The following is a 26,757-nucleotide window of genomic DNA, read 5'->3' as shown; positions in this document are numbered from 1 at the left end:
TCAGTTTAATTTGCATGTTCTCTGCAAGCACATCCTGCTTGAATCGCAGCCACCTCTGGGGGAAAATGCAGGGAATGATGACCTGGGAATGTACCACGTGGCAGTGGGAATCAAAGGACATTAAAAGCAAATCCCTGCTGTTCCTGGCCATGATAAGATCCCAGTACACACGGGCTGGGTTTAAGATCCTGTTACTACATATGGGTACATTGATTAAACCTTTGTTCTTAACCTGAGCTTTCCAAGGGAGCCTGTAAACATGGTGCACTATCATAATTTCAGTTATAACAATACACGAGCTCAAAGGAAGGCTCTCAGCTGCAGCTTTTTTATATTTAAAATCTTTCTGGCTGAGCAATTTCAACTTACTATTGATCCAGATGACGCATTTGATTCCTATAATTGAGATTGGAATTAAAAAAAAAAAAAAGAGCCTTTCTGTTTCTCCCAGAATGTTTGTTTCTCACATTTGACAGCTCTGTGTGTGCATTGCTCAGGCTTTTTCCATGATTAAAGCGAAGGAATTTTTCAAGAGCGGAAAGCTGTAGCTGCCTCAGCCCAAAAGTCACAGAGGAGGCTCAGATGTGGGGATGGTGGGGGCAAAATACCTGGGTGTTTTCCCACCCATTGCCTTTTAAACGCTGAGCAGCTGCTGAAGTTATTTTCTGAGGGATCACAGAATCCCAGACAGGTTTGAGTTGGAAGGGAAGTTAAAGATCACCCAGTTTCACTCCCCTGCCACGGGCAGGGACACCTTCCACTAGCCCAGGTTGCTCCAAGCCCCGTCTATCCTGGCCTTGGACACTTCCAGGGATCCAGGGGCAGCCACAGCTTCTCTGGGCAACCTGTGCCAGGGCCTCCCCACCCTCACAATAAAGAATTTATTTCTAATATTTAATCTCAACCTACTCTCTTTCAGTTTGAAGTCCTTCCCCCTTGTCCTGTCACCTGGGAATTTGGACAGGATAAAACACAAATAAACTGAGGCCAGCTTGGAATCCAACCAGCAGGTTCCTGATGCTGCAGGCTCAGTGATCTTCCCCTTCCCCTCCTGCTTTCCCCTGATCCAAGAGAATTTTCATCAGCTGAACTCCGTGGAAATTCTTGTTTCACATGGGATGACCAGGAGGCACAGACCCAGAAAGAGCAAGCCTGAAACCCCCCTCTCTGGGCAGCCAAGTGTGCTGGCAGTGACTCAGTTTGGATCTTTCTGTAGGCAGTGTATTGATGGGGAAAGCGCTGTGTATACGCTTGTTTGTTTGCAAAAAAGGTTAAAAAAAAATTCTATTAAAATCCTGCACCTCTGGGACTGTCTTTGAAAGGCATGTGATGTGACTCCAGGAGAGAAGTGATCAGCCTGCAATAATTTAGATGTTCCTGTTGCTATGGATACTTTCTTTAAGTGAAGCATACCATTATAATTTAAATTTCCAGTAACAAAGAGGGAAAAAAAAAGAGAGCATATTAAAAGTAGTAAAAAATGCCAGAGACATAACTGTTTTATTCCTTGCTGTCAGTTTTACTTGTGCTGTGACAGCGTATAGAAGTGATAAAATTGCCACGTCTGAGCAGATTTAGTGCTTTTACACATTTTATTACGTTAATTAGACCTGAGGCTCGTACGTATGAGTGTGTGATAGAGGCAATAGCCAAGTGACAGGCCGGGTGCTGGGATGTCACATTAAAAGCAGGGGAAGCAGGAGGGTTGTAGCTAAAACAAGACCTGACAAGCAGCAAGTTTAGGGGGGGTTGTTAGGGCAAGATCAGCGGAGGGAGACGGAAACACAAAGGTACAAGGCAAATAACTCCCTGCAAAGTATCATCATCAAGGCTTTTAAGCCAAAACTTTGCCTGGAGTGGTGTTGCCATCCGTGGGATTGTAACAGCAGAGACAGAAACTGCTGCTGTGGTTTGCAGGGAACGTCGGGAAAACTCTCGCGTGGAGGTTGGAGTTTTTTTTGCTGGGCGAGAAATTGCTGGTGGTGATGGCTGGAAAGGTGAAATAAAAAAAAAAACACCAAAACCTTGGAGGCAGAAAGTGAGAGATTTGGAGCGGAATTCACAGAGTTGCTGGTTTGAAAGGAGGGGGGTTAAAATCCCCCTGGGCAAACCCCCCATGTGGCCGGAGAGAGACTTGGTGATTCCGAAGTGGAAACCGTGATGGCAAAAGTTTGGGGCAAACAAGGTGCCTGGGGAATAAACTGGTACCCAAACACCGTTTTTCCTCATGTCATAGCTCAAAAAAGGAAGAGCAGGCAGCAGAATCACTGCTTGGCCATAGCCTGACGTGGGTGGCTGTTTTATTCCAGTTGTGACCAGCGATGTGGTTCCCACCCCGTTCCCTCAGCCAGGACAGGAGCCTTGGCCTGAGCCTGTGGGCTTTAAAGCCAAGCTTTTAAAAATCCGTATTTTTCCCTCCTCGCTTCTCTTTCCCAAGCCGCGAGCAGCAGCCGGGTGAGTGATAAATCACGGGAGCCAGCGGGGATTTCAGAGCCAAACCTCGGCGGGGTTGACGTTCCCAACCTGCCTCTCCCGATCCTTCCTTTCGCAGGGAGGGGAGCGCGGCGGCCCTGACGCGGGAGCAGTGACGTTGGTGAGAATCACCTGGCTCCTGGAAGGAAAAGTGGAGAGAGAGAAGGGCTGGGAGGTAACTCAGTCCCTGCCCGTGGGCACAGCCGGCACCGCTTTGCCTGGTGCTCCCACGCTGGGTTGGCTGGCACAGCCCAGCCCCTGCCACTCCCGGCTTCCAAAGGCCACGCCACGGGGAACCAGGAGCGAGCTCTCAGTTGCAAAGACACGTCTGTGCTCACAGCCCAGCCCGACAGCTTTGCCAGCAGGGCAGTGCCCCGGGAGAGGCCGGGAGCTGCCAAAGGTGAGCGGTGCCAGCCGGGCGCTGGGCGGGAGGCAGAGCCCCAGGCTCCGGTTCCCTGCTCAGACACACTGGCCATGGGCCAGCAGCGGCCGACGGCGGCGCGTGGCCCTGACAGCAGAGCTCCTAATCCGCTTTCCGGGCAGAGCTGAGGGTCCCTCTGGCTCTGCTGGCCAGGAGCCGCCGTGCTGGGAGCTGCTCCAGAGCCGGGAGTGAGAAGGAGTCGCTACCAACAAAGATCAGAGCCCAGCAGGGACAGGACTGAAGGGGTTAATAGTGGGTCTATCAGCTCCCAGGATGGAGATATCGACTGGGAAAACTTTCGGGTGTATCCTTGATGATAAGGAAGTCAGTACACAGCCCTAATGGAGAAAACAAAGGCAGACTGTAAAGTTGGTGGGCCCAGGATGTGGGAACTGCAATAAGGCCTTGAGCTTTGCCAAATGTATCTCCTATAGATCCTAGCCAATGAAAACGCCGTTGCCTGCTTACCTAAAATAAGGATACTGCTTGCTGCTAGCAAGGGGTATAAAAAAGCAGATGAGAAAATAAAGATATATTCAGACATCTTTTCTGCACATAACTGACTCCTTGTATCTTTATCGGCCGTCATGACTCTACACTGACACAGGACCAAGTGTGTGTCCCGTGTGAGAGGCCGGTGGCACTTAATTAACCAGGCACTTGGTCACTAATTACCTTCTACCTGCACATTACCCTGTGCAACTGCCTCCAGTCTTCCTGTACTTAACTACATCTGCTTTCTTGGCTCCAGCTCTCTGGCCCCATTTCCACTCCCACCTCGGAAGACTTCCTCTTCCTGCAGCTTTTAATGACTTGACATCCCTCCTTTTTGTAAAGCCAATGTTCCTCCTCGGAGCCAAGAACCAGCTGGAGATGTCTGCTTTTAGCAGGGAAGAAAAATAACAACCAACTCCCAGCAATCCCCAACGCTCTTTCCCGTTGTCCTTCCCCTGAGCATCAGAGGAGAGGTGCTAAATAAATGAAGTAATGCAATATTAAGACTCCCTCTGTCATAAGCAGAATCCACTTACTCCTGATAAATTGCTCACAGTCAGATGCCGGCAGAATCATGGAATATCCTGAGCTGGAAGGGACCCACAAGGATCATTGAATCCAACTCCTGGCCCTGCACAGACACCCCAACAATCCAACCCTGGGCCTGAGAGCGTTGTCCAAACACCCCTTGAGCTCTGGCAGCCTTGGGGCCGTGACCTGGGGAGCCTGGGAAGGGTGGGACAGATGGTCAGCAGGATTTAGGGGTATAAAAGTTAAGGAAGAGGGCATAAAAAAGTTAATTTTTGACCAGTTTACAGATTTTTTGGCACTGAAATGATGGCTTTTCTCAGAGGGAGATGCTTTCACATGCAGAAGGGGGTTGGCAGAGTAACCCCTCACCCCTCACTCGTGCAGACTGAGGGTGGCTGTGCTGTGGGATCACTCCTGCACTGAGCACTGCAAACCTGGGGAGAAGTTCAAAAGCAGAGGCAGAGACACACTCACAAAATACCCCTCCAGCACTGCCTGCTGACCCGTGGTGAGCTCCTCCTGAGCCAGCCCTGCCCTGGGCTGTTGGCAAACACTGCCTGTGTTTTCTGGTTCAGCTCCCCTTGGCTTCCACAGGACAAATCTCATCCTCACAGGCAGCCGGCACGCAAGGCTGACGTGTCAGAAGGGCAGAGCAGTGCTCAACCAACACCCCCCACTTCCCACCCAATCCCCCCTCCATCCCCAGCCAAAAGGCACTTGTGCTTCTCCACGAGGGCTGTCATTTCTTGCTGCAGAGCACAGAAAGCCTGGCAGGGCAGCCCACGGCTCCCAGCAGCCCAGGGCTGGCTGTAAAAGCCATAATGCAGCATTCAGGTGTTCAGATGAAACATGGCTCTGTTTGTGCGTGGAAAAAAGAACAATTTGGGGCAACCACAGCTCTGCAGCTTTTGCTCAAGCTTAGCAACAAACCTACAAACCCTCTCGGTGCTCCGAGGAGAGGAGAGAGGTTCAGGGCTGGGTACCTGTCATGCTGCACCCCCTCGTGCTCCACAGCTCAGCCCTTCCCTGAAGCAGCTGGTTTGTAACCTTCGAGCTGGGTTTGGCCTCGACTCACAGAACAACAGCCATCATTCAAGAGCCCTCGTCGAGCAGAGGAAACAGCACCACTTGATAAACTCAACATCTCCACCTAAACCCAGCCTGCAACTTGGCAGCAGCAAGCTGGGTTCGCTGTTGCACTTTTGGGGATGCTCTGAAGGAGTTTTAACGAGTTACAGCACCAGCACTTAAAACATTAAGCCCCGAAGCAGCACGTGGCTCGTGCGGGCTGCAGGTTCTGCTTCCTTAGAGGTGATTTGAGAGGGAGGTTGGAGACGGGCTCTCCGTCAGCTCCCTCGCCCACGCTGGCTACCGGCTGTGGGATGGATGGAGCTGTTCCATCCCGCACACACCCCGTGCCAACGCAGGGTGACAGACCAGCATTTCACAGCACAGCCCACGCCAACACCTCTGCTGCTGCTGCGGCTGCTCCGAGGGAGAGAACGGGCAGCAGAATCCCTACATGTCCCCCCTGGAAAAACACGGGGCTGAGGGGGAGAGGAGCCACCAGAATTCCTCCATGTCCCCCCTGGAAAAACACGGGGCTGAGGGGAGAGGAGCCACCAGCTCCCCCAGCTCACAGCGGGTGCTCAGCCCACCTGAGCCCCCCCAGTCTCTCTCTCGCAGCCATCAGAGGGGAAGGAAATGGATGCTGAAAGTTTCTTAACCGGCAGTTAAAAAAAGGTCACATCCGAACGGAAAGATCAATTTGTTCCTCAGCACCGCCATCAGTTATGCATGAAGGCGCAGGCTGCCAGTGCTCAGCACTCATAATCTGGGACAGCTCACCCTGGAACAGGCAATTTAAACTGAAAAATGAACTTTTAGTCCTTTTTTTTGTGTTAGCACCACGGGACGAGAGGTGTCTCTGCAAAGCCCCCCCGGCTCCACCCGCAGCCCCACTCCAATACCCCAAAGGGAGTGGGTGGCAGGTTAAACATGTCAGCACCCCAGATGGGTTTCTCCATGCACTTCCCAGACAAGGTTGGCAGCCTGGTTGGCTGGGAAGTGCAGGAGCCCAGCAAAGGCAGGAATTGCAAAGGGATGCTGAGCACACAGGGCCGTGCTGGGCTCTCCGGGCTGTTTTTATTTAAAAGGCAGCTGTACAAATTCAGCTGCCCCCCCCAGGGAGAAGCACTTTGTGACTCAGAAATTCTATAAATTAAGACATTTTGGGGTTTGATGCTACTGGCATCACGTTTTTCTGCAGATGAGCCTGAAGCACTGACCTCCCTCCCTCTCCTCACCCATCACCACCCCCTTACCTGGAGGCCAATGCAGGGACAGACTGTACATCCCTCTGTGCATCCCATGGGGCCACATCCAGTCCCATAAGCATTTCCTGGAAGCAGAACCATGGACTAGTGTCTGACTGCAGCTCTCTTCCCACCTGGATGGCACTGGAATCAGCTGCCCAATGGACACACACCTCCCAAGGATGTTTCCAGTTGCTTCCTGCTGTGCCTCAAGGGACAGGGAGAACTTAACCAGAAGTACAAAGACTTCTACACATTAAAAGGACCCCTGTAAAAATAAAGTCACCCAGCACAGATGCTCCAAAAAAATGGTAGAACTTTTATTTCCCTCAGTACAGATTTTTCTTTACAGCATCAGGTTTTCTTAAAAAACTATATACACACATATATAGTGTTGTGCACTTCGGTATCTGCTCCTAGAGTCTCTAGAAGAGGAGAAAGATCAATGTACAAAGAAATCCTCACAGTCCACCCTACAGCTCAGGCTGTTTTCTGGGAAGATCAGAACTCCTTGAGTCGGGACAAGGCACTGGCTACAACCCCTGCCTGTGCAGGAGGTTCATGTCTCTCCCCTGTGCCTCTGCAGCAGGGACAAGCTTTGATAGTTCCTTCAATCACAAGAGGCTGGTGCTGCACACAGGATCAAGGAAGTCATGGGCACAGTCGTCTGAAGATGTAAAATTGCTTTAAACCCCATTTTGCAGGATACACAGAGCACACGTTTTATTAAGAGACATGATGAGTCAGCTCCACGAGTCCTCGACACCTTCTCACACTAACACTTAGGAGGGAAAAAAAAAAATCTCAAATCTAAGTCAGAGTCACTCAGCTGCTTCCTAATGAATTCTTACAGCTGACAGAGAGGGTTTTTTTTCCTGCGAGCAGTTTTAAGGGAGTTATAAAGAGCTATCTGGGGAATGAATTAGTGCTTCAAACCCAAGTTACAAATCTATAAAACAGATTAGTATACTTCACATAAGGCCACAAACACTGCAAACTGTCAGTGTGACTATTTAGGATCATTAAACTTAATCTTTTAATTAGCATAAGCTTTATACCTCCATTACTTATTTTCAGTTCCAGGAGGAGATGAAGCAGCTTCCTGAGCCTCCTGGGAGCTGTGGCTGTCAGGGAGCAGGGGATCCAAGTACCTGGAAGGGGCACCTCTTGCTAACTGAACATCCAGGTATTGGTCTTGCCTAATCCAATTCCATTGGAGTCCATCGAGTGAGCAACAACCAAATGGTTTTGAGGCAGTAAGAAGTCATGGACAGGCAAATCCACTCAGCCAGGCTGAGAACACAGATCTATCCTGCTGCTGGTCCACCCAAGCTGCCACTTCCAACACGCTTTAGCAGAACAAATCGTTCCTCCTTGGTGGTTTTGCTTTCAAAGCCAACAGTGCAAAGGAGCTTCAGCATTTTGAGTCGCATCAGAGATGGTGGACATGAGGAATCAGCTTTGAAACAGAGCTGCAGCATTGCCAGGTTGGGTTATTTTTGGGTAAATAGCTTCTGAAAAGAAAATACAGGCACTGCTTACCTTGACAACTCGGACCATTGCTTTCAGTTCAAGTTTTAAAGTGCAAAACTTCGTAGAGTCTTTGGGTAAAAAAAGTGTCAATTCCCACATGGAGCTGGTGAAGAAACGGCCAGAACCCGCAGGGGTGATTGACAACTGTGAGAGTGTCACAGACATTCATACAAAAGCAAGATCTCTGCCACCTCTTTGATTTAACACTGTCAGCAGCTGCTGCAAATCCCCTCCCCTCGCCCAGGCAGGTGACGTGTTGTTCAAGAATCAGTGGATTAGTAACAGTTGTGCTTGGAATTGCATTTGCATCTGCAGACCTTTGTCTAGAGGATACACACAGAAGGGACTTTGGTGGTGCACAGTCTGTTTTCAGAGAGCAACAGGCACTGCTGAAGGTTCTCCCATGGTGTTATTGCCATGTAATACTGTAGATGCTCTCCAGGCCTTCCAATAACACATGTAAACGGTAACGGCTGGGAATAAATGTGTTCAAGAGCATCTCGTGGTTCAGATAAAAGCAAGGTATAAAAATCTGCATCAGGTTTCTAAAGCTTTGGTCTAAACTGTGCTGTAACATCACCTGACCTGGCGAAGAGCCCTTAGAAGAGTCCCTTGTGTACAGCACCTGCAACAGCACGATCCAGTCCGGAGACTTTTAGTGGTTATTCTCTAGTCAGCTCTTAGATGCATTTGACCTCAAAACATGAACAGATCATCCTTCTCGCCTGTGGTGGAATCTATTTTGTTCCAGTCTACAGGGGAGAGCGTTTCTGCACTCTGGATGTCCTGAGCTGTCAGCCCCGTGTCGAGGACGTGAGGGTTTGTTCTTGACTGAGCCAACCTAAGGGGGAGAGGGGGGGGAAGAAAAACACACAGTAAGAACCCAAATCCTGGTGGTTTATAGCCCGGATGCCTGATGCATCCATAACACTGCAGCTCCACATTTCAACACCCTCCAAGGGGATTAAGTGGTTCAGGAAGGGGGGAGCTGGCACAGAACATTTGCAGCGCTCTCAAGTCCCATCCCAGCTTTGCTGCTGGTTTGTCCCAGCGTTTCCCCTCCAGGCATCCAGGGAATTTGCAGTCTGGACATCCCATATATTAATGGCCTGGCTGTTTTCCTCCCCGGAGCTATGGCTGGGATCTGATCTCTGCTGCCCAAAGGAGCAGCCTGGTGCAGTGACTCAGTGTCGTGGTGCTGTGTCTGGACAGGCAGCGTGTGCTGTAGCTCTGCCCGAGCATTAACTCCTCGGGTTAAGACACAGAAGGACTCAGCTGATGTTTAATAGCTCCCAGGATCAGCTTTAGGAGCTTTTCATCCCAGATGTTTCGCAAAAACCTAACGAGCCCCAGTTTGTTGTTGTGTTGTTAAATACCTCTGTGAAAAATGCAGCAGTGCAGCATCAATTCTCCCCGGGGCTGAAGGTTAACTCAAATATTTGGTGTTTCATCAAAAAAAAGCCTCAGATTAAGCCACGTTTTTTAATAAAGAAGAAAAATGTCCAGGGATGATGATGATGATGTGGCAGGAATGCTTCTGGAAGCACCCGCCTCGGAAGATGAGCAGCCCAAACACTGAGTCACTACCACAAGGCCGAGGGTGATGTGACAGCTCAGGATCCAGCAACCCAAAAACAAAGCCCACAACCAGCAACATCTGCTTCATTAAGTAGGGCAAGGAGCAGGGGCTGAGGAAAACAGCCAACATCAGGATGTAAATTGAAGCAGCCCCTTTATCAGCCACATCTTGGGACAAGGCTGCTGTGGAAGTGGAAGCTGTAAATCATCCCCGAGAGCCAAACAAGACCCAGAGGGCTGTTTCCTTAGGGCTGAGCAGGCAGTTCTGCAGTGCTGCAAACCCTGGCACAGGCAGATGGCTCTCAGGGAAGGGACAGCGTTGGGTCAGCCCTGCTCCTGCCCAACTCCCTCCTCCAGCACCTCCCAGCCAGAGGAGGAGGAGGAGGAGACCTGGCAGCTCCCTGCTGCTTGTGGCATCTGCACCCAGGGCAGCTTTGCTCAAACTGGGGCCTCCACATCTCATGGTGGCTTCACACACTGACCTGGAGGAGGAGACCCTCATGAACTACACCATTCCCACCACCCCTCAGGGGGGTCCCCACATGAAAACAAGCAGGAAAACCCACCTGAGAGGAAATGGATTTGTTTAACATTGCTGGATTGCTCGGCATGCACGTGCGGGGAAGCTTTTAATTTGGATTAGAAGGAGAACTAAACCCCTTGAATCGATGGCCACACACTCTGAATCTGTGAGCCAAGGAAGAGCAAAGCCCCCAGTGCCAAAGCTGGGACCAGCATCACAGGCAGCCTGGAAAAGCCTTGGCAAGTGGGAGCAGACACACCAACTGCTTGGGGAATTAAATTCCCTATCACATACAGCCTCTCTCCACCCTTAAAAGGTTGTCAAAATATTTGGCTTATCAGCCAGCCTCAAAGCCTATCTTTCAATTACCAGCTGAGGCACTGATGGGGCAGCTGCCTAGGTCAGATCATGGCACTGATTAGATGAGGAGCATTATTAAAAGCCAGTCACCAGTCAGGTCTCTGGGGCTGGTCCCCAGTGGTGGAGTGAACTCGTAAAGGGAGTTATGAGAATTACCTTGAAAACGCCTCGTCGAGACCATCATCCATTTCCTTTGTTAAAGAGATAAAAAGAGAGACAAGTAGTTGCTAAGAGAGCACACAAAAGTGTATTTAGAGGTCTGGCTCTGCACTTGAGCACAGGCAATCAAAAAATGTATGTATATATTGGCTTCTGAGTGCCCAAATGAACCCTCCTCTGCAATCTGCCTCCTAGGGCAGGTTTTATCTCTCTCTCTCTCTGCACAAGCCCCAGGGTAAGAGGTGCAACTCTGGGTGGTCCAGGCTTCCTCCAGGCAGATCCCAGAGCTTGGGTCAGGGATGCTGTGCTCCTCCCACAGCCCAGGGGTAGGGCCTTCTTCCCATCATCCCCAAACAGGCTGATACTGCCCCACTGCCTGTGTGGCCTAGGTCTGGCCCATCAGCTGGAGCACAAGCCCCTCTGGAGTCAAAGCCATCCCTTGGCTCTTCCAGCTCTCCCATGGAACTGGCACAGGCTGCGAGTTTCTACCACGAGGACAGAGCTCAGTGAGATGCTTCAGGCATCCCTGGAGCTCTTCTGGATCAGGAACTGGATCAGCAGCTCTGCACCAGCACAGGGGGGACCCTGAAAGCAGCTCTGGGACCCTTTATCTCTGATCTGCTCTCAAGGTTTTCCAGGGAAAGCACTGGAGTTGCTTGAGGGAGAAAGGCTTCCCATGCAGGACCGTGGGCTCTCTGTGAGGGCTTTGCTACAGACAGGCTGGACTGCTCCCAAAATCCTGTGATGCACTTACAGACTTAATGCAATTAATAAGTAAAGTATGAAAACTCTGTAAGTAGGGAAGGATTGGAGATTGCTGATAAGCCTCCAGGATTTGATTTAAGCTTAGAGCTGATCTTCAGGTTTAACCTGAAAAGCCTCGGGCTCAGGCCCGCCAGACTCAAGGAACAGGCCCCAGGCAAAGGCATTTATCCTTCAATTCTCCAAAATTCAGCAGACCAGGGGTTTCCAGAGAGGGCACAGGCTGGTGATCACAGAATGGTTTGGGTTGGAAGGGACCTTAAAGATCATCTTGTCCCAACCCTTGTCATGGGCAGGGACACCTCCCACTAGCCCAGGTTGCTCCAAGCCCTGTCCAACCTGGCCTTGGACACTTCCAGGGATCCAGGGGCAGCCACAGCTTCTCTGGGCAACCTGTGCCAGGGCCTCCCAACCCTCACTGGGAAGAATTTATGCCTAATATCCAACCCACACCCACCCTCTTCCAGTTTAAAAAGGATGATGGAGCACTTGGGCAGGGAGGAGGAGGAGGCTCCCTGAGGGATGCACACCCAGCACATGGGCTGCATCACTATTTTTCTATTAGTGGTCCATGAAACAATTAAGCCAGATGACTGAGGACATTTCCAGAAGCCATCCATGCTCCCACAGCCAGATACAACCACAAACGAGAGTGAGGGAAAAATAAGAGTAATAATGAACATAAATATAACCTGGTTTTAGTGAGCAGTAAACAAAAGCCATCAACATAATGATTTTCCCCTGAACAGAGCAGTTAGGTGGTCTCTCAATTAAGTGACAAACCACTGAGAAATGCTGCTCCAGAATGAGAAATATTCAATTACCCGACAGCAGCGTTTTTCACAGCACCTCACAATCCTGTTCATTTATTTACTGAGCCTAAAAAGGGCAGCAGGTACTCGAACACTGATCGATCGTTTCAAGTAGGACACTGAGACCCAGCTCACTTGGGCACCCCTGAAACCCTCCCTGAGCAGCTCGGCCACCCCCCAGCTCCCAGGGGGGAAGGGGTTATCCAAGGAAAAGCCCTTTGATGGGACCTGGAGCACACTCATGGGGGTGGCACCGCATCCCCAGCTCCCACTTACCCACACCACGTTGTTGTTCACAGAGGAGCTGGGCCCAAACACGCTGTTATCCAAGTGTGGGGGGTCTGTGCTGCTGCTCAGGGGGGATTTGGCAGGATCTTCAAAATCCAGCAAGTTCCCCGTGGCTGCTGCTGTGGGTAGAGTGGAGAAGGGATGAGGGGAGGGGAAAAGAGACACACAAGCAAAACCTTTTGGCCATCAAATCAACTTCCTTCAGGATGGCCCCAAATTTGAGCATAGAGGAGCTGCATTCACCCCAGTGGGGGCTGTGATTTATCTGTGATGTCCAGATCAGGCACCTGAGAACCTCCCAACAGGGATTCAGGGGAGGACCAGCTTCTTCCCTCCAGCAGCCAGTGGGAAGGTTCCTGAGTGCCCACTTATGCTCAGGATGAGTGAGGATCAGCCCCAAGACATCCCAGCCCAGGGTGGGAAGAGGCCCTGGGCAGTATCCTCAGCTCAGCTCACGGCATCAATTCAGCATCCTGCAAACCTGCATCAGTATTTTACAGGGCAAATCCTGCACTGGGCAAAGAACAGTTCAGAGCCTGGGGGTGTTCAGGGAAGCCTCAAATCTTCCCCATCAGCCTGCACTGGGGGGGATGCAGAAGTGCTCCAGCTCCAGAGCATTCCCCAGGCAGACACTGGAGCCCATTCCCACACCCACGGTAGCCCAGGGCCACACTTATTCCGATGTGCCACCGTTTGTGACAGATTCCTCCAGTTCTGAGCCTTCACAGGAAGAAACAAGATGTGCCAGCCTGGAAGGAAGCCCAGTTTAATGCTATTTTCCTCTGTGCCAAATCCTCTTATCTCCGTGGCCAGCATGGAAGAGAGATTAGCCTTTTGTCCCACTTCTCCCTGTCTTTCGTCTCGGAGGCAGCAGAGGACCCATGGCCAGGCACTGAATTATGAGGGGATTTACTATTTAATTGTTTTATTTCACACACCTCTCCTTCCTCGGGGGAGCTGGAGGCAGAGGGGCACCTGGATGTCCCCCTCCTTCAGCCCATGGGACGGTGAGTGTTGTGGGTTTGAGACAAACCTGGAATCACGCTGGGGATGTGGGAGATCCACACTAAGCTCTTAAGGACATTATGGCCAATTTGCCTGGGGCAGAAGTAAACAGATTTGGGGTGGCAGCAGCTGTAGATGAGGGGCTGCAGGAGGTATTTAAGGGGGAGAAGGAGCAGCTCAGCCAAGAACTCTGCGAGGGCAACATCTCTGCTAGGCCAGAAGTGAAGCTCCTTGGTGGTCTTCAGAGCCTTCCCAGGAGCTTACCCTGTCCAGGGAAAATCCCCCAGCCCTCAGGCTGTTCCCATCCCCGAGCCTGGAGCAAAGCTCTGCTGTGGGTGACTTACGTGTGTCAGGGTGGGCAGGGGCTTCTGAGCTGGGGCTGCTCGTCCCTTCTCCTTCCAAGATGGACCTTTCCCGCTTTTCCTTCTCTGAAAAAGAAGGAAACCCCACCACTGCTCACAGAGTGCTTCCCCACAAGCTTTTAAGGAGAAGAAGGAGGGATGTGGGACAGCTCAGATGGGCCACCCCTGCAGCAACCCAGGCTCTGGGTGCGTTTCATAATCTCCTGGAAGGTGAAAGCAACAATCCTGAGAGTGGCAGCAGAAATCCCGACAGCAGCAGGTCTCTGAGGCACCACAGCCCAGCACCAGGTCCTTGAGCAAGAAAGGAGCACAGCCAAAATCTGGCTGGATTTACAAGGCTGTCGAGAGGAACCTGGAAGATGCCTCGCGCCAGCTCTGGAAGCAGCCTGGAAATTTGGAGGCCGAGGGGAAAAGGCACTTGAAAGCTGGAAAAAGCCCAAAGTCATCCCTTGAAAGCGAAGAGTGGGAAGAGGGGAATAAAACTCACCTTCCTTAGCTGCTTGCCAGAGCTCAAAGGCGATTTTGAAGGCCTGTGCCACAGTGAGGGTGACGGCCTGTGCCTGGAACGAGAGCGGCGAGGCAGGATGTTAATAATCCCCGTGTAGATTTAAATCACTTGGAGGTTTTGCTTTCCAGATTCATGTTAACCTGGATCCAACCAGTCCTCCGCTCCCCCCTGGCTGGGGAGGGGAATCAAATATTGATGGAAGCAGAGACTTGCTCCGTGTAGGACACGCAGCTCGTTGTAGACGCGTCCTCAGGTGTAATGGGGAGAGGGAGGAGGCAGGGACAGGGCTGTCACAGCCAGTGTGGTGATGGATGGGGAGACAGGAATGCACAGCTCCTCCTGCACCCCACACCTCAGCCCTGTGCAGGAGCTGCATGGATCCAGGCTCGTCCTCACAGCTCCCTGAGGGATGTGGCTCCCCCCCCACCACAGAGCATCACCCATGAGAACAACAGCACCTCCCAGGGATCAGTGCCTGGGATGAGCCCTGGACCACAGCTGGCCACGCAGAGCTGGGGAGGGCTGAGCAGAGCTGCATCCATCCTGCCCCGGCACGACTGTGAGCACCAGGATGCCCCGAGAGCAACAGGAGGAAACACCAGGAATCTGCTGCTCTCTCCAACTGGGAGCAACCTTAGAGGCAGGACAAGCCAGACCCCAGGCTCTTCCCTTGGCTGGGGTCTCGCTGGCTTAGACCAGCGTGAGCTCGTCCTGCTCCAGCCCGGGCTGTGTCAGGAGCAGGGACACCATCCCTGTGAGCCCCTCCATCCCTCCCCGAGCTTGAGCAGCACTAAAACCACCCACCACCACCTCAAACAGCACGAGCTGCTGGAGATGTATAAATAGTGACATAAATGCCAGTTTCATTAGGAGCAGGCACAGCTCAGGAGCAGCTCAAGCACCGGGAGATAACGAGGAACACTCCGCACGGCCGGCGCTGCGGGAGCCTCGAGGCCCCAGTTTGTTTTACCAAGTTGTCAACTAAACAAACCCGGATCCAGGTCAGGAACCTGCAGCCCTGGCAGCTGGGAGGATGGAGAGGTGGAGGGACACAAATGGGGCACAGCATCCCGTGCAGGAGGGGCGAGGAGAACCCCAAACCTATCAGTGCCAATTAAGCCTGGAAAGCAGGAGAGCTCGTTTGAATGTCAGAGCTATTTACATCTTTGATGGAAGTGCAAATGCTTTATGGCAAAAAAACCTTAAATATGGTAATTAAGTATGAAACTCCTCACAGCTGTTTACAATTTAAGCTGTCACATCTGAATCAAGTTTAATAGACCCAGCTACCGTTGAGAATTACCCATGAACTAAAAATATGGACTAATTATATGCCCGTGGCTGGTAGCTGTGGTACATCCAGGGACCCTGCCCTGGGGAGGGACGGTTCCCAGTCTGGGAGCAGGGATCACCTTACCAGCAGGATGTTTGTGCATTTTATAGACTAGGAAAAAAAAAATTATTTCTAGTTTTTGCCACAAAAGGCCTTGGAGAACTTTATTTGGAGGGAGACGCACTGAGCTGATGTACCACTGAGATAATTCTTTTAGCACTAGAAAGATTTAAATTTTAATTTGCAGAGCCAGGCTTATCTTTGCCGTGCAAGGATGGGAGCACACGCCGTGGAACGGAGAGACAACTTGTAGCTTCCATTATTCTCTCCATGGAAAAAAAAAAAATTAGTTGGGAGAAGCACAGAATATTAACAAGAGTGAGGTGGCTGCACTCCAGGCACAGGAATGCTCCTGAGAACCCAGGAATCACCACGCTGGGACGCAGCGGGTGGGAATGGCTCCCAGCAGGTTTGTTTCCCTGTAGGTTTGGGAGATCCCATTCTCCACGTGGGCCCTGCAAGAGGCGCTAGGGGAAGGATTTATGCAAGCAGAGGGGTTGGACCTGCCTTTCCTCTGCCCTAAAGCCCCTTCCTGTCACAGGGAGGGGGCTCAACTGGCTCCATGAGAGACCTCCAGGGCTCTCCTTGGCCCCACTTGCAGCCTGTGCCCACTGACCCACGTCCCTCCCTCACCAGCTCTGGGTCCCTGCCTGTCCTGGTGCACTGAATGAGCAGGAAAAAAATCCCACAAGCAGGTTCAAAGCAAGAGCCAGAGACTCTTTTCTACACACAGGCCTCTGCTCTGAGCCCCATGCCCGGCACACAGCGGGGTGTCCCAGCTGATCCCGCGGGAAGGACACGGCCCCGGCCACAAAGACGCCGCTAAAAACTGGACACGGAACTTCCACGGTGAGAAATGGAAGGGAGCCAGGGAGGGCAGTGAGCCCAGAACAGCTGGGCTGAGAGCCTCCCCCATCGGGGTCCCCCCGGGCACCTCAGTGGCAGCCTCCCTCGAGACCCCCCTGCCTGCCAAAGCCTCTCCACACGCCAGGCTCGGACCGGCTCCGGCAGCCCAGGGAGGTGGATGCTGAGCAGGGAAGAGTCCCAGCAGCTGGGAATGCAGCATGGAAGGGGTTTTCAGGGGCTGGTGCAGGGTCAGGTCCTCTCACTCCCACCCCAGAGGGCAGAGAGGCTTTTAGGTGCCAAGACAACGGGCTGAATCCAGCCTGGAGTTAACGGATTAACGGCAGCAGGAGGGTGGGAGCTCTCCCGTGGCCGTTCCCCCCTCGCTCTAGCTGGGGGCAGAGCTGTTATCTCACCACTTCAGCCCCTCTCTGCTTCCTCCTCCTACATCCCCACTTCTTCCTCTGGACTGACCATTTTCCGTTTGGTACAGAGGAAGGCATGGCACTCCAGGTTCTCATTGAGCTGGTTCTGGGCAATGTAGGCAAACACTTTATCGTGGATCTTGTCTGCCGTGCAGTAGGATATCCTGAAAGACAGAACGAAACGTGTCTGGGGCACTGAGCACGAGGCAGATCCACCAACCCCTCCTCGGAGCTGCCAGCAGGCGCCTGCCCCAGGGCTTCCAGCTCCAGGGCCAAAGCAGGGAAGGCAGAGGGAGCACAGGAATGTTGCCAGGCCTCAGCACAACTCCTTCCCAAAGTGGAGGAGCCGATGCCACGGGGTTGAGTGCAAGAGAAGCCCAGAGCCACTCCCGCAGCCACAGCGTGACCCACGTGCACCACACGGAGAGGCAGGAGAGAAGAGAAGAGAGAGTGTTTCACCTTGTGGGAAAGGACAGGTTAGAGGAGGTAAAGATTCCAGCAGGCCATCCTGGGACTACACCTGACAAAGGCTCTGCCTTCAGAAGAGAGACTTGCTCAGAAGGTTTTCCCTGGAGGATGAGCTTGCAAGGAGAGAGGTGTTGCTCCCAGCCTACGATTTAATCTTGAGAGAAAAGGAATTGATGCAGGAGTGCCCAGGAAAAGCTGTTGCAAAGGCTGAAATTCAGGCTCTGAGATCTGCAGCAGCAGATGCATGGGATGCCCTGAGAGCACTGGATGTGGGGAGGGAGGCTCAGCCTCCTCCATGGAGCACCCCCAGGATGGCAGAGTCTCTCCCAGTCCCCAGGCAGGTCCAGGCTGACTCTGAAATGCCAAACAAGGCCCTGGAAGAGCAACAGGCTGGGGAGACCAGGCTGTGATTGAGGGCTCAGCTCCCTTCTGCAGGGCAGCAGGTCCCTCAGCATCAACCTCCACATCTCCTGTGATCCATCCCTCCCAGGAGCTGCAGGACTGAGTGTCCTGTCTGAGGCCAGCAAGCACAGGCTGCAGCAGTCCCACAGGTTTACTGCAAGGTGGCAGCCAGCAAAGCCTCTTCCCTGGGCACACAACAGATCAAACAGCTGTTAAGGAAAGAGAAAACTCGAGCAAAAAGTGCAATATTTCAGTGAAAGTTCTCCCATGGCCCCATTTTGCCCCTTCAGCTCCTGCTCTTGCTGTCCCTGAGAGTTTGCAGGGAGGGGACTGGAAGGTCCCAGTTCCCAGCAGATGCTGGGACTTTTAAAAAGCCACATTCAAAATTTATTTACACTGCATTAGTTTCTTACATGTGAGGATGTCTCTGCTCAATGGCCTATATTTTGTTTTCCAGAGCTGAGCTGTGCTCTGGTCTTACCAAAGAGGCGCTTGGAAGTTCACTCTTTTCTCCCATTTTTCACAAAACTGCACGGTCACTCCTTTAATAATCATGACAAAGCCAAGGCAAGTCATCTGTGCTGGCACATGGCCCTTCCAGCACCCCCTGGCTCAATATTGGATGGTCATTAATTTCCAGGGACAGGAGAACTCACACCTGCCTCTGAAGTGAGCCAGTTTTAGCCTCTGGCAGCAGCACATCCAGTGACAGTGGCTGTGTTTTAGCCACAGCCACCCCCTCCTGCCCCAGCACATGATCCAGGGAAGAGCTCAGAGCCAGCATCATCCCAGTGGATAGAGAAGCCAAGGAGAAGACAGCAGAGGTGTCAGAGGAAAGCCCTGGGCCTGCCACTGGAGGGGCACACTCACAGAGTGGGTAGAAGACCCCCCCATACACACAGATCCCACTTGTCACCATGACCCCACAGCACCAGCGTCTCTGGGGAGCAGTGACAGTCCCCAGAACAGCCTGTTTGGGATGGGCTGGCTTCAGTCAATGAATCAGGGGCTGCTGACACGCTGGTGCTGACAGGAACAGCTTTATCGACAGCTGTTAAAGTGTCAGGGGAGAATTTAAGGCAGCATCTAAAATCCCTGCTCCCACAGCTCTGCCTGCTCTCCCACCAGCACAGGGAGCCCGATTTTGGCATGGCTGCTTTGCCCAGCTCTGCTTTAGCAGCAGGTTTGTGTCCCAGGGAGGGCTGGGCTCTGCACCCCTGGCTCTGTGTGACTGCTGGGGTTTGGAACTGGAGAAAAGCAAGTGGGTTAATGGTGTGGTTAGAGAGAACCCCGAGCCCCTGCTCCCCTTCCCAGGTCTAGCACAAAGCAGCAGGTGAAGGACAGAAGCAGGGATGCAGAGGGAAAAGGGATGAAGGAGATGGAAAAGGCCAGATCCAAACCGAGCTCTGCTCCACCAGGCCTGTGCCTACCTCCTGCCACTTTGGAAGAAATGCTTCCAAAAGAAGTATCTTCCAAAAGCCAGAGGAGGGGATATGGGATAACCCCCCCTTGCCCTCCCCACCCCGGTACCGTGTCCCAGCAGCTGTCCCAGCCCTGCTCCCTGTCAGAGCCATTTAAACACAACAGAGACACGGAGCAGGCAGGGAGGGGACAGCAGCCCCAGCTCAGGGATGCTCTGACCACCCTCTGTATTCCACCCTTGCCCTCACCCTGGATGCTCTGGCATTTCTACTGCCACAAACAGGCAGCAAAGCCACGCATGGCCACGGAGTGCTTGGCTGTGGATCTGCAGTTTTGTGCACATACTCCACCTCCAGGCTTGTCACGTCTTTCCTTGCCCCCAGCTGGACTACACATAAATTTACCTTAAATTTACCACCCACTCTCCTTCCCCCACCTTTGCTTTCCACCCAGATGTGGTGGCCAGCGAGGCAGCAGCTCAGACCAGGTGGAGGTGGAGCAGAGGAGCAGCTCTGGCACAAGGAGTGCACCCCAAAACCCACCTGTATATGGAGATGTTCTCGATCAGCTCGTTCGTGCTGCTGTCGTTCAACACGATCCCCCGGGGAGAGACTTTCAGAGTCACTTTCTGCAGTTTCTTCCCACTTGCTTTTGCCTTTGGAAGGGAAAGAGGGAGGGGAAAGTTCCAGGCTTTTAAGGCTGATACCTCCAAAGGCACGTGAGCAGAGACCCCAGAGATGCACATTAATACCGCTCGTTACTACTGGAGACTGATTTTACCAGCAGGTGTGATAAAGCACTTGTTAAAACTTTTCCTGCCCTGAAGCCATGATTTTTACTGGCACTAATGAGACAAGGGCACACACCACCCACTCCATGCCGTGCACAGGCACTTCCAGCCCAGCACCCCCACAGGGATTTCCCCGTGGCCACCGGCATGAGCCAGCAGCTGCTCTGGCCAAGCCGTGTGAGTGCCTGGTGAAACTGGGCAGTTTTGCCTTTAGGGCCAGTTCTAGAGCAGAGGGGACACCAGCACGAGCGAGAGAGCTGTGCTGGGAGCAGGATGGTCCTGGACAAAGCGGGCTCCCAAGGAGCTGGCTCCGAGCTGTGCTGCCGGACCCCACTCCTGCAGCAAAGCATCCCCTGTGCAAGGCCACGATGGCAGCTTAAAAAGTAACTCCACTTTCGTGTGCCACTTTCTCTTATTTACTAGTCTCATGCTTTCAGCCTTCAGGTTACACTCAGCTCACTGCCCAGCCCGTCTCCAAAAGAAATAATACACGTCCAGCTAATTCCAGGCTGCAGACCTGGATCCTCTGCCCTGGTGACCTCATGAGCCACATCCAGAGTGGGCAGTCCTGCCCCTCTGAGGCCACCTCAGCCCTGTGGCTTTATTTAAAGGCTCAGTTCCCAGTGGCTCAGAGCAGACGTGGAGGGCTCTGCCAGCAGCTCCCGCTTCACGCGAGCGCTTCCCTCCGTCCGGCTCAGCACATGCCAGGAAAGGATTCAGCACTATCCAGAGCTGTCCACCACCCCACTGAGCTTTACAACAGTTAATGGCACAGCTGGGGCTTTGCCTCACTCAGTTTTACAAGGGCTTAAAGTGTTGATTTCACTCGGAGCTGGAGGGTGGCTGGAAACCAGTCCCTCTTGCATCACGGGTTACAGTGGGACAGCGGCTGCTCCGGCTGGGAATTGGAGCAAGCTGCCCTGCTCCCTTCCCCTCTTAACCCTGCCAATCCTGGGAAGGAAAACCCAGAACTGCACTGGCCATGCTCCAGATGCTGTCCCTGCCCTGGAAGAGGAGACACAGCCCCAGGGCAGGCTGATTTCACCAGGTCAGAGGCTTCTCACACACCCAGGGTCACCCAGGCTTATCAAGGGGAGCCAGAGCTCAGACACTTAACACCAGCTTCCCACAGCCTGCCCCATCCCAGGGTCAGGGCTGGCCCCAAGGGCTTTCCAGTGCCACTGTCTGCGGTTCTACCCACACCACCAGACACCTGCACGCCCCTGGAGGGGCTGGACCTGCAATCCTGACCCCCCCCAGCCCACAGCTGCCTCCAGACCTGAGGATTTTGAAACTCTCCCCGGTGACAGACTCGTTTGAAGAGCAGGAGACGGGGCTCTGCTCCAACACAGACACTCACAGTGGCCACGATCCTTTTGACAGCAGCTGCAGAGAGCTCCTCTCCCTTGGGCTGCTCCACCAGTGTCATCCCCATGTATTTGAGGCTGAAGAGCATCCCCTCCAGCAGCGTCTCACGGGTGTCAGTCCAGTTCTCTGGGAGCTCTAGGGAGACAACAAAGAGGCTCTTGGATTCCCAAACACACAAGGACATCCCTGAGGGTTTAGGTACAAGCAGGGTGTTGCTTTAGCTGCTGCCTGGGCTCCCAGGCCTGAGCAGCTGGGAGCTCAGGGAAGGAGATGGGGCAGAGACCTGGATGCTGGAGGAGGCAACAGAACACTTCAACCACGAGGTGCTCACGTGGGGAACCTCATCATCAGCCTCTGCAGCTCTCCAACGCAGCAAAAACGAATCCCAAAATGCTTTCCACAAGCCACAACAAACAGAAGCAACGTTTTAGTTTAACTGTGAGCACCCAGGCCCACACATAACCAAGGGGATCCTGAGCCCCAGCCCAGTGCAGGGCTCGGTGCCACAGCAATGACCTTACCCTGTGCAAACCATCACCTACACACTCAGGCTAAGACAGGATTTACTGCTAAGCCCAGAGAGCTGCCAGGATCCAGGTGAGGTGCTGTGACCTGCTAAATCTGTCACCTACAGCCCTGAGAAGCCCTCACACAGGTGAAGCCTCAGTGAGGTCTCTGCTCTCCCCTGCAAACTACCAAGGAGACAATTGGCCTCTTCCCTTAAGTGCAGGGGAAGGAGTGTTCTAAATACAGAGCTAAGTTTTGGACCAAAGTGAAAGTCAGGTGGGTGTTTCTAAGCCTGAAATTACACCTTCCAGACCTGGAGCTGGCAACCCAGGATGTGCAGCTCTTGTGTTTTAAGGAGGGTCTTGCTTTGAGAAGGAGGCAACAAACCACAGCCCTGAGGAGCGACGGGGGCTCCCAGAGACTAAACATGTCCCTGAGGCTTTGCTGCCTCGAAATCAGCCTCCTCCAAGCAGTGGGGCCAAACTCCAGAGCTCCCTGCACACCTGCAGGGCAGGAGGGCTGGGCTACAGGGATGTGGGGGACCTGGATACACCCCTGGGATAACCCCTGGTGACTCAGCCTCCCTGCTAAGGCAGGAAGGGAGATAAGCCATAAACCCCAGCACCACTCCCAGTGGTGAGACACTGGAGTGACGGAATCCAGGTGGGAGTGGTCCCATGGGGAGTGCAGGGGTTCTGTGCCCAACACACAGCTCCTGGAGAGGGAAAGGGAAAAAACAAGGACAGGTGGGATGCTGTGTTAACCCGGTATCCCAGAGGGTGCCAGCACAAAGCCTGGATTTCTCAAAAGCCAAGGGGGCTGCCACTGTCCTCCCGTGAGCACTCCAGCATGGTTTGTGTGCCACGGACAGGCAGCTCCCTGCCCCACATTCCCTGCCCCACCAGCCAGGCACTGGTCCCGTTATCACTGAGCCCAGGGACACTCCAAACGCCCCACACTGCCTGGGGTGATGCCACCTGCAGCCAGGCCCTGGGCACCCACAGCTCCCGCCGGCCTGGGACGGAAACAGAGGTGGTTTAAGCAAAGCCACTAAAGTACTTTCAGAGAGGAAGGAGCAACGCGGCAGGACAGAGACACTTCTCCACACATCCTGTTCTGCACCCTCTGCCCTCACCCATCCTCCCGTTAGCACACAACCATCACCCAGCCAAAGGCAAGGGGGGCACTTTTCAAGGTCACGGCGTCTCGAGGGGCATCTCTGCCGGGCACACCCGCCAAGGGCACGTTGGGCAGCAACCCCCCAATGCTCTCCTTCCCCCCAAGCCCCGAGGCTGCCCCCCAGCCCTCATCCTCAATCCCAGGTGTAACGACGCCGGGTCAATCCCATCGGATTAGCAACAGCGAGAAGTTTGATCTCGCCGCGGGTGGCGAGGGGTGCGCGGGGGCAAAGCTCCCCCCGTCCTGCCGCTGCCACGCTCGGGGGAGAAGCCGGTCCCGGTCCCCCCTTCGCCGGGAGGGCGCCCGGCCGGGGCCGAGTGGCCGCTCGCCACGGGGCCATCGATCGTGCGGCGAAGCCAAGAGCGGGACGAGGTCAGAAACTGCCCGCAGGGCTCCAGCCCTTGTCCCAGGCTGGGGGACGGGGACAGACCCCCACCCACCACGGGGGGACGGGGAGAGACCCCCACCCACCATCCCCACCGGGGGACGGGGACAGACCCCCACCACCCCCCCGACCCCGCTGCTGCACAGGGAAGAGGTGCAGGGCTGTGCAACGGGGGGGAGCGAAGCGCGGGGGCAAAAAGGGAGCTAAAGGGAAAAGTTAAAAAAAAAAAAAAGGTGCGGGAGAGAGAGAAAGGGGAGCGAAGCAGAAAAGGGAGTACGGGGGGATGGGAAAAAGGGGAGAGAGAGGACGGGGCAAAGCAGCGTGAAAACGGGGCGCAAGAGGGAGAAAGGGGGGGAAGAAAGTGGGTGCAGGGGGCACGAGAAGCGGGATAAAGCCGGGAAGGAGGAAAGGCGGGATGCAGGACAAGGGGGGGGGGGGAGGGGGGACGCGCCGGCGGGGGGGGGGGGGGGGTAAAAAGAAGGGCGCCGGGTCTCACTCTTGTGCCGGCCGCCGGCCCAGGAGGGTTTGTGGACGCTGGGGCTCCGCAGCAGGGCACGACCCGCCGACTTCAGCGCGTCCATCCCGGCGCCTCCCGGCCCGGCCCCGGTCCGACCCCGCCGCAAACTTTGCTGCGGCGCCAGCGCTGACCGCGTCCGGGGGCGGGGCGAATGCAGATTTTGGGTGTGTGGCGTCATGTTTGGCCACGCCCCCCGCGCCACGCCCTCGCCCCAAAACCGGCGCGGGGGACCCGCGGGGTCCCGTAGGGATGCGCGACCCCCCCCGAGCCTGCGGAGACGCCGAGACCCCTCACACACCCGCTGGTCCCCCCTGGGATTGCTCCCACTGGAGCTTCCCCCGCTGGAGACCCCCGCCCCGAGCCCCCCGGAGCCGCCCTACAAACATCTGTGTCCCAGCTCCACAGGATCGCCTTCAGCCAGCATCGCCACTGTGATAAATATATAAATAAGTTTATCACACTGTGCTCGGGCACTTCTGCACTTCTGCACAGCCCTGCTGCTCCTTCCCGCTGGTTCCTCTGCAGCAATTCCACTTTTCCCAAGGGGATCCCACCTTCCCCACTCAAATTCCATCACCACCAGCTAAATATATCACACCATTGTCAGTGACCTCTGCACTCGCACAGCCCTGCTGCTCCTTCCCACTGGTTCCTCCGCAGCAATTCCACTTTTCCCGCTCAAATTCAGGGCAGGAAACCCCCACGACCCAAACTGTCTCAGTTCAGCACACTCAGTTTGCTCCCCTCCCCACACACCAAAAAAAAAAAGTTATGTTTGCCCCATGAGGTGTTTGATTGCCCCCATCCCAGGACGAGGAAATGCAATAGGATATTTTAATATCCTGTTTGATAAAGTCTGGCCTGAGCACACGCCGCCCCTCCGTGTCACCACGGCCACCAACTCAGCCTGAGCATAATTGAATGGAAGATTAAGGCCCTTCACAGGCTTTCTGAAATTAAAGGGATAATAATGAGGAGGTTAAACCCCATATTTAGGATTTGCAGAATAATGCCTCACAAAGCCTATTATTCACAGAAACATTTGTGTAATTGAAAAATCCCTTTTTAGTTCAATTTTAACCTTCCCCTCTCACGTTTGTAGCCGGGAGCCGAGGCACAGGAGTCACACCAAGTTGCTCTCCGTGGGACACAAGCGGGTGGTGGAAGGGGTTGAGCCGAATTTCTCACCCAAAAAATCCCAGTCTAAAGCAGGATGGAGCCAGTGGCACATCCCCACTTAGTGCCTGGTTTGAATCTGAGCACGTGGGGGTGAGCTGGGGACGGTGACCAAAACTTGAAAGGAGAAACTTCCCCCGAGGGCTGACCACGTCAGAGGCTCTCTGAGGGCAGCAGCACACAAACACCAAAAACCTGAAAAAAACGCTGTGTTAGGAGTAAATTGAAGCACAGACACAGATCCAGCTCTGTGCAGGAACTCACTGTAAATATCTGTGCTTACTGGAAACACATACAAAGATCCAGAAGGGTTTTAAGCCAAGCTCTAGTGTTTCCCTAAATCATGGATAAGCTCTGCTCCCATCCAGCAGTCTGCATTGCACTGGAGGGCTTCCTGCTTCCCAATACCTGATAAGTTAGGGCAGACACCTTTGCCATTAATTATTGATAAATCAGCCTGAGGAAGCCACCAGCAGGTATCGGACACAGCTGGGATTCACATCCCTATTTCTGTATTTTTCATCACCACCAGCTAAATATATCACACCGTGCTCAGTCACTCCTGCACTGGCACAGCTCTGCTGCTCCTTCCCACTGGTTCCTCTGCAGCAATTCCACAGGGCACTCACAGGCCACGATCCCCACGGGGAAAGATCCACAGCGTTCCTGCTGCCACATCCTCCCCTGCCACAGCTGCTCCTCTCAGGGCTCACGGGGTGTCCCCCTGATCCCTCTGGTTGTTATTGCAAGGGGTGTCAGACCCAGGGCAGTGCTGCCTTTCCCAGCTGAGCTTTCCCACTGAATCCCAGCACTGATGTGGATGTTTGCCCCTTCCTTGGCTGCCTGCACTGTCCCAGGTGGGTGTTACCTCGGCAGAACAGCAGAATGTATTTCTTCAAGCGTCACCACTCAGTTTGGAGAGTGAAGGGCCGGGACAGCAGCCTGGGAGAGAGGAGTCATCAATTCAAGGTCTCCGTCGTGGCTGTGCCATCCAAGCCAGCCTCCCTGAAAGTCATCATTTGAGTTTAAAATATCCTTGTCGTGGTAAAAAACTACAAGTGTCACTTCCCCGAGGAGGGGAGAGCTCAAAATCGACGCTCCACACCCACCTCCCTGGGTGGGATACCAGGCTTTCCTCCTGCAGGAGAAGCCCAGGGGCAGGTGGGTCCTGGGGGCCAGACAAGAAGAGTCAAACCTATTTATTACTTTCTGAGTGCTGAGCGTGGCAGAGCAGCGATTTTTTTGGGAAATCTCCTTGTTTTCTCCCTCTTGTGGTGAGCAGCACATGCCTGACCTCCTCACCCCTCCCTGCCCGGCCCATCACCACCCATCCATCTCCCGGTAATTGTCCTCGCTCCTCCCGAGCCCCCGGCTCCGCACGGGCTCCTCTCTCAAGGTTATTTTCGGCTCTGCAGCGTCACCGGAACACACACGAGTTTGCAGCTCCAGTTTTGCAGCAGTGGGGCTGCACCTCTCTGCTGCTCCCAACATCCAGCATCATCTCCTTAGTCCAGGAAACACGAACAAATCCTCGCCACTCTCCCTCACCCTTCCTCCCCACCGTGGCACTTGCATCCGCAGGTCACAATTAAATAAATGCAGCTTTTCAGGGAAACTTCTGAGTTTTTTCGTAATGCTGATGTGTTTTCCCAGATGACAGGGTTTTTTTTTTTTGGAGCCATCTTTACCACGAACATGCAGCCCTGGAGGAAAGTCCAGTGACAAGCTTTGCTGTGAGGGTGGGTGCTCGTTTGCTCC

The 26,757-nt window shown here is 53.7% G+C and overlaps 1 protein-coding gene across 4 annotated transcripts; it reads right to left on the bottom strand.

Moving 5' to 3' along the window:
• Positions 1 to 999: 999 nt before the first annotated feature.
• Positions 1,000 to 23,925, bottom strand: LDLRAP1 (low density lipoprotein receptor adaptor protein 1). 4 transcript variants are annotated; one of them, XR_003537648.1, is made up of 12 exons: positions 23,803 to 23,925; positions 21,228 to 21,370; positions 19,620 to 19,732; positions 16,835 to 16,949; positions 14,104 to 14,176; positions 13,599 to 13,682; positions 12,238 to 12,368; positions 10,385 to 10,419; positions 7,293 to 8,608; positions 6,408 to 6,433; positions 6,244 to 6,320; positions 2,516 to 2,611 (listed from the first exon to the last, which is right to left on the bottom strand). XR_003537648.1 is itself a non-coding variant. In XM_027706002.1 (10 exons), the coding sequence occupies exons 1-10, from the start codon at positions 23,885 to 23,887 to the stop codon at positions 2,488 to 2,490; spliced, it is 915 nt and encodes a 304-aa protein (XP_027561803.1). In that variant the 5' UTR covers positions 23,888 to 23,925; the 3' UTR covers positions 1,000 to 2,487. The 4 variants fall into 4 exon arrangements, 3 of the variants coding, with proteins under 3 accessions (XP_027561803.1, XP_027561801.1, XP_027561802.1); XM_027706002.1 differs by lacking the exons at positions 6,244 to 6,320; positions 6,408 to 6,433 and having other exon boundaries at positions 1,000 to 2,538; positions 8,524 to 8,608; XM_027706000.1 differs by lacking the exons at positions 2,516 to 2,611; positions 6,244 to 6,320; positions 6,408 to 6,433 and having other exon boundaries at positions 6,536 to 8,608.
• Between the last annotated feature and the right edge of the window lie 2,832 nt (positions 23,926 to 26,757).

The sequence above is a fragment of the Neopelma chrysocephalum genome, unplaced genomic scaffold (assembly GCF_003984885.1).
Source record: "Neopelma chrysocephalum unplaced genomic scaffold, ASM398488v2 Primary Assembly neopelma1_361, whole genome shotgun sequence".
In the NCBI taxonomy this organism is placed as follows: Eukaryota; Metazoa; Chordata; class Aves; order Passeriformes; family Pipridae; genus Neopelma; species Neopelma chrysocephalum.
The sequence above is the reverse complement of the archived record's forward strand: the minus strand, read 5'-3'. Positions and strand labels throughout refer to the sequence as shown.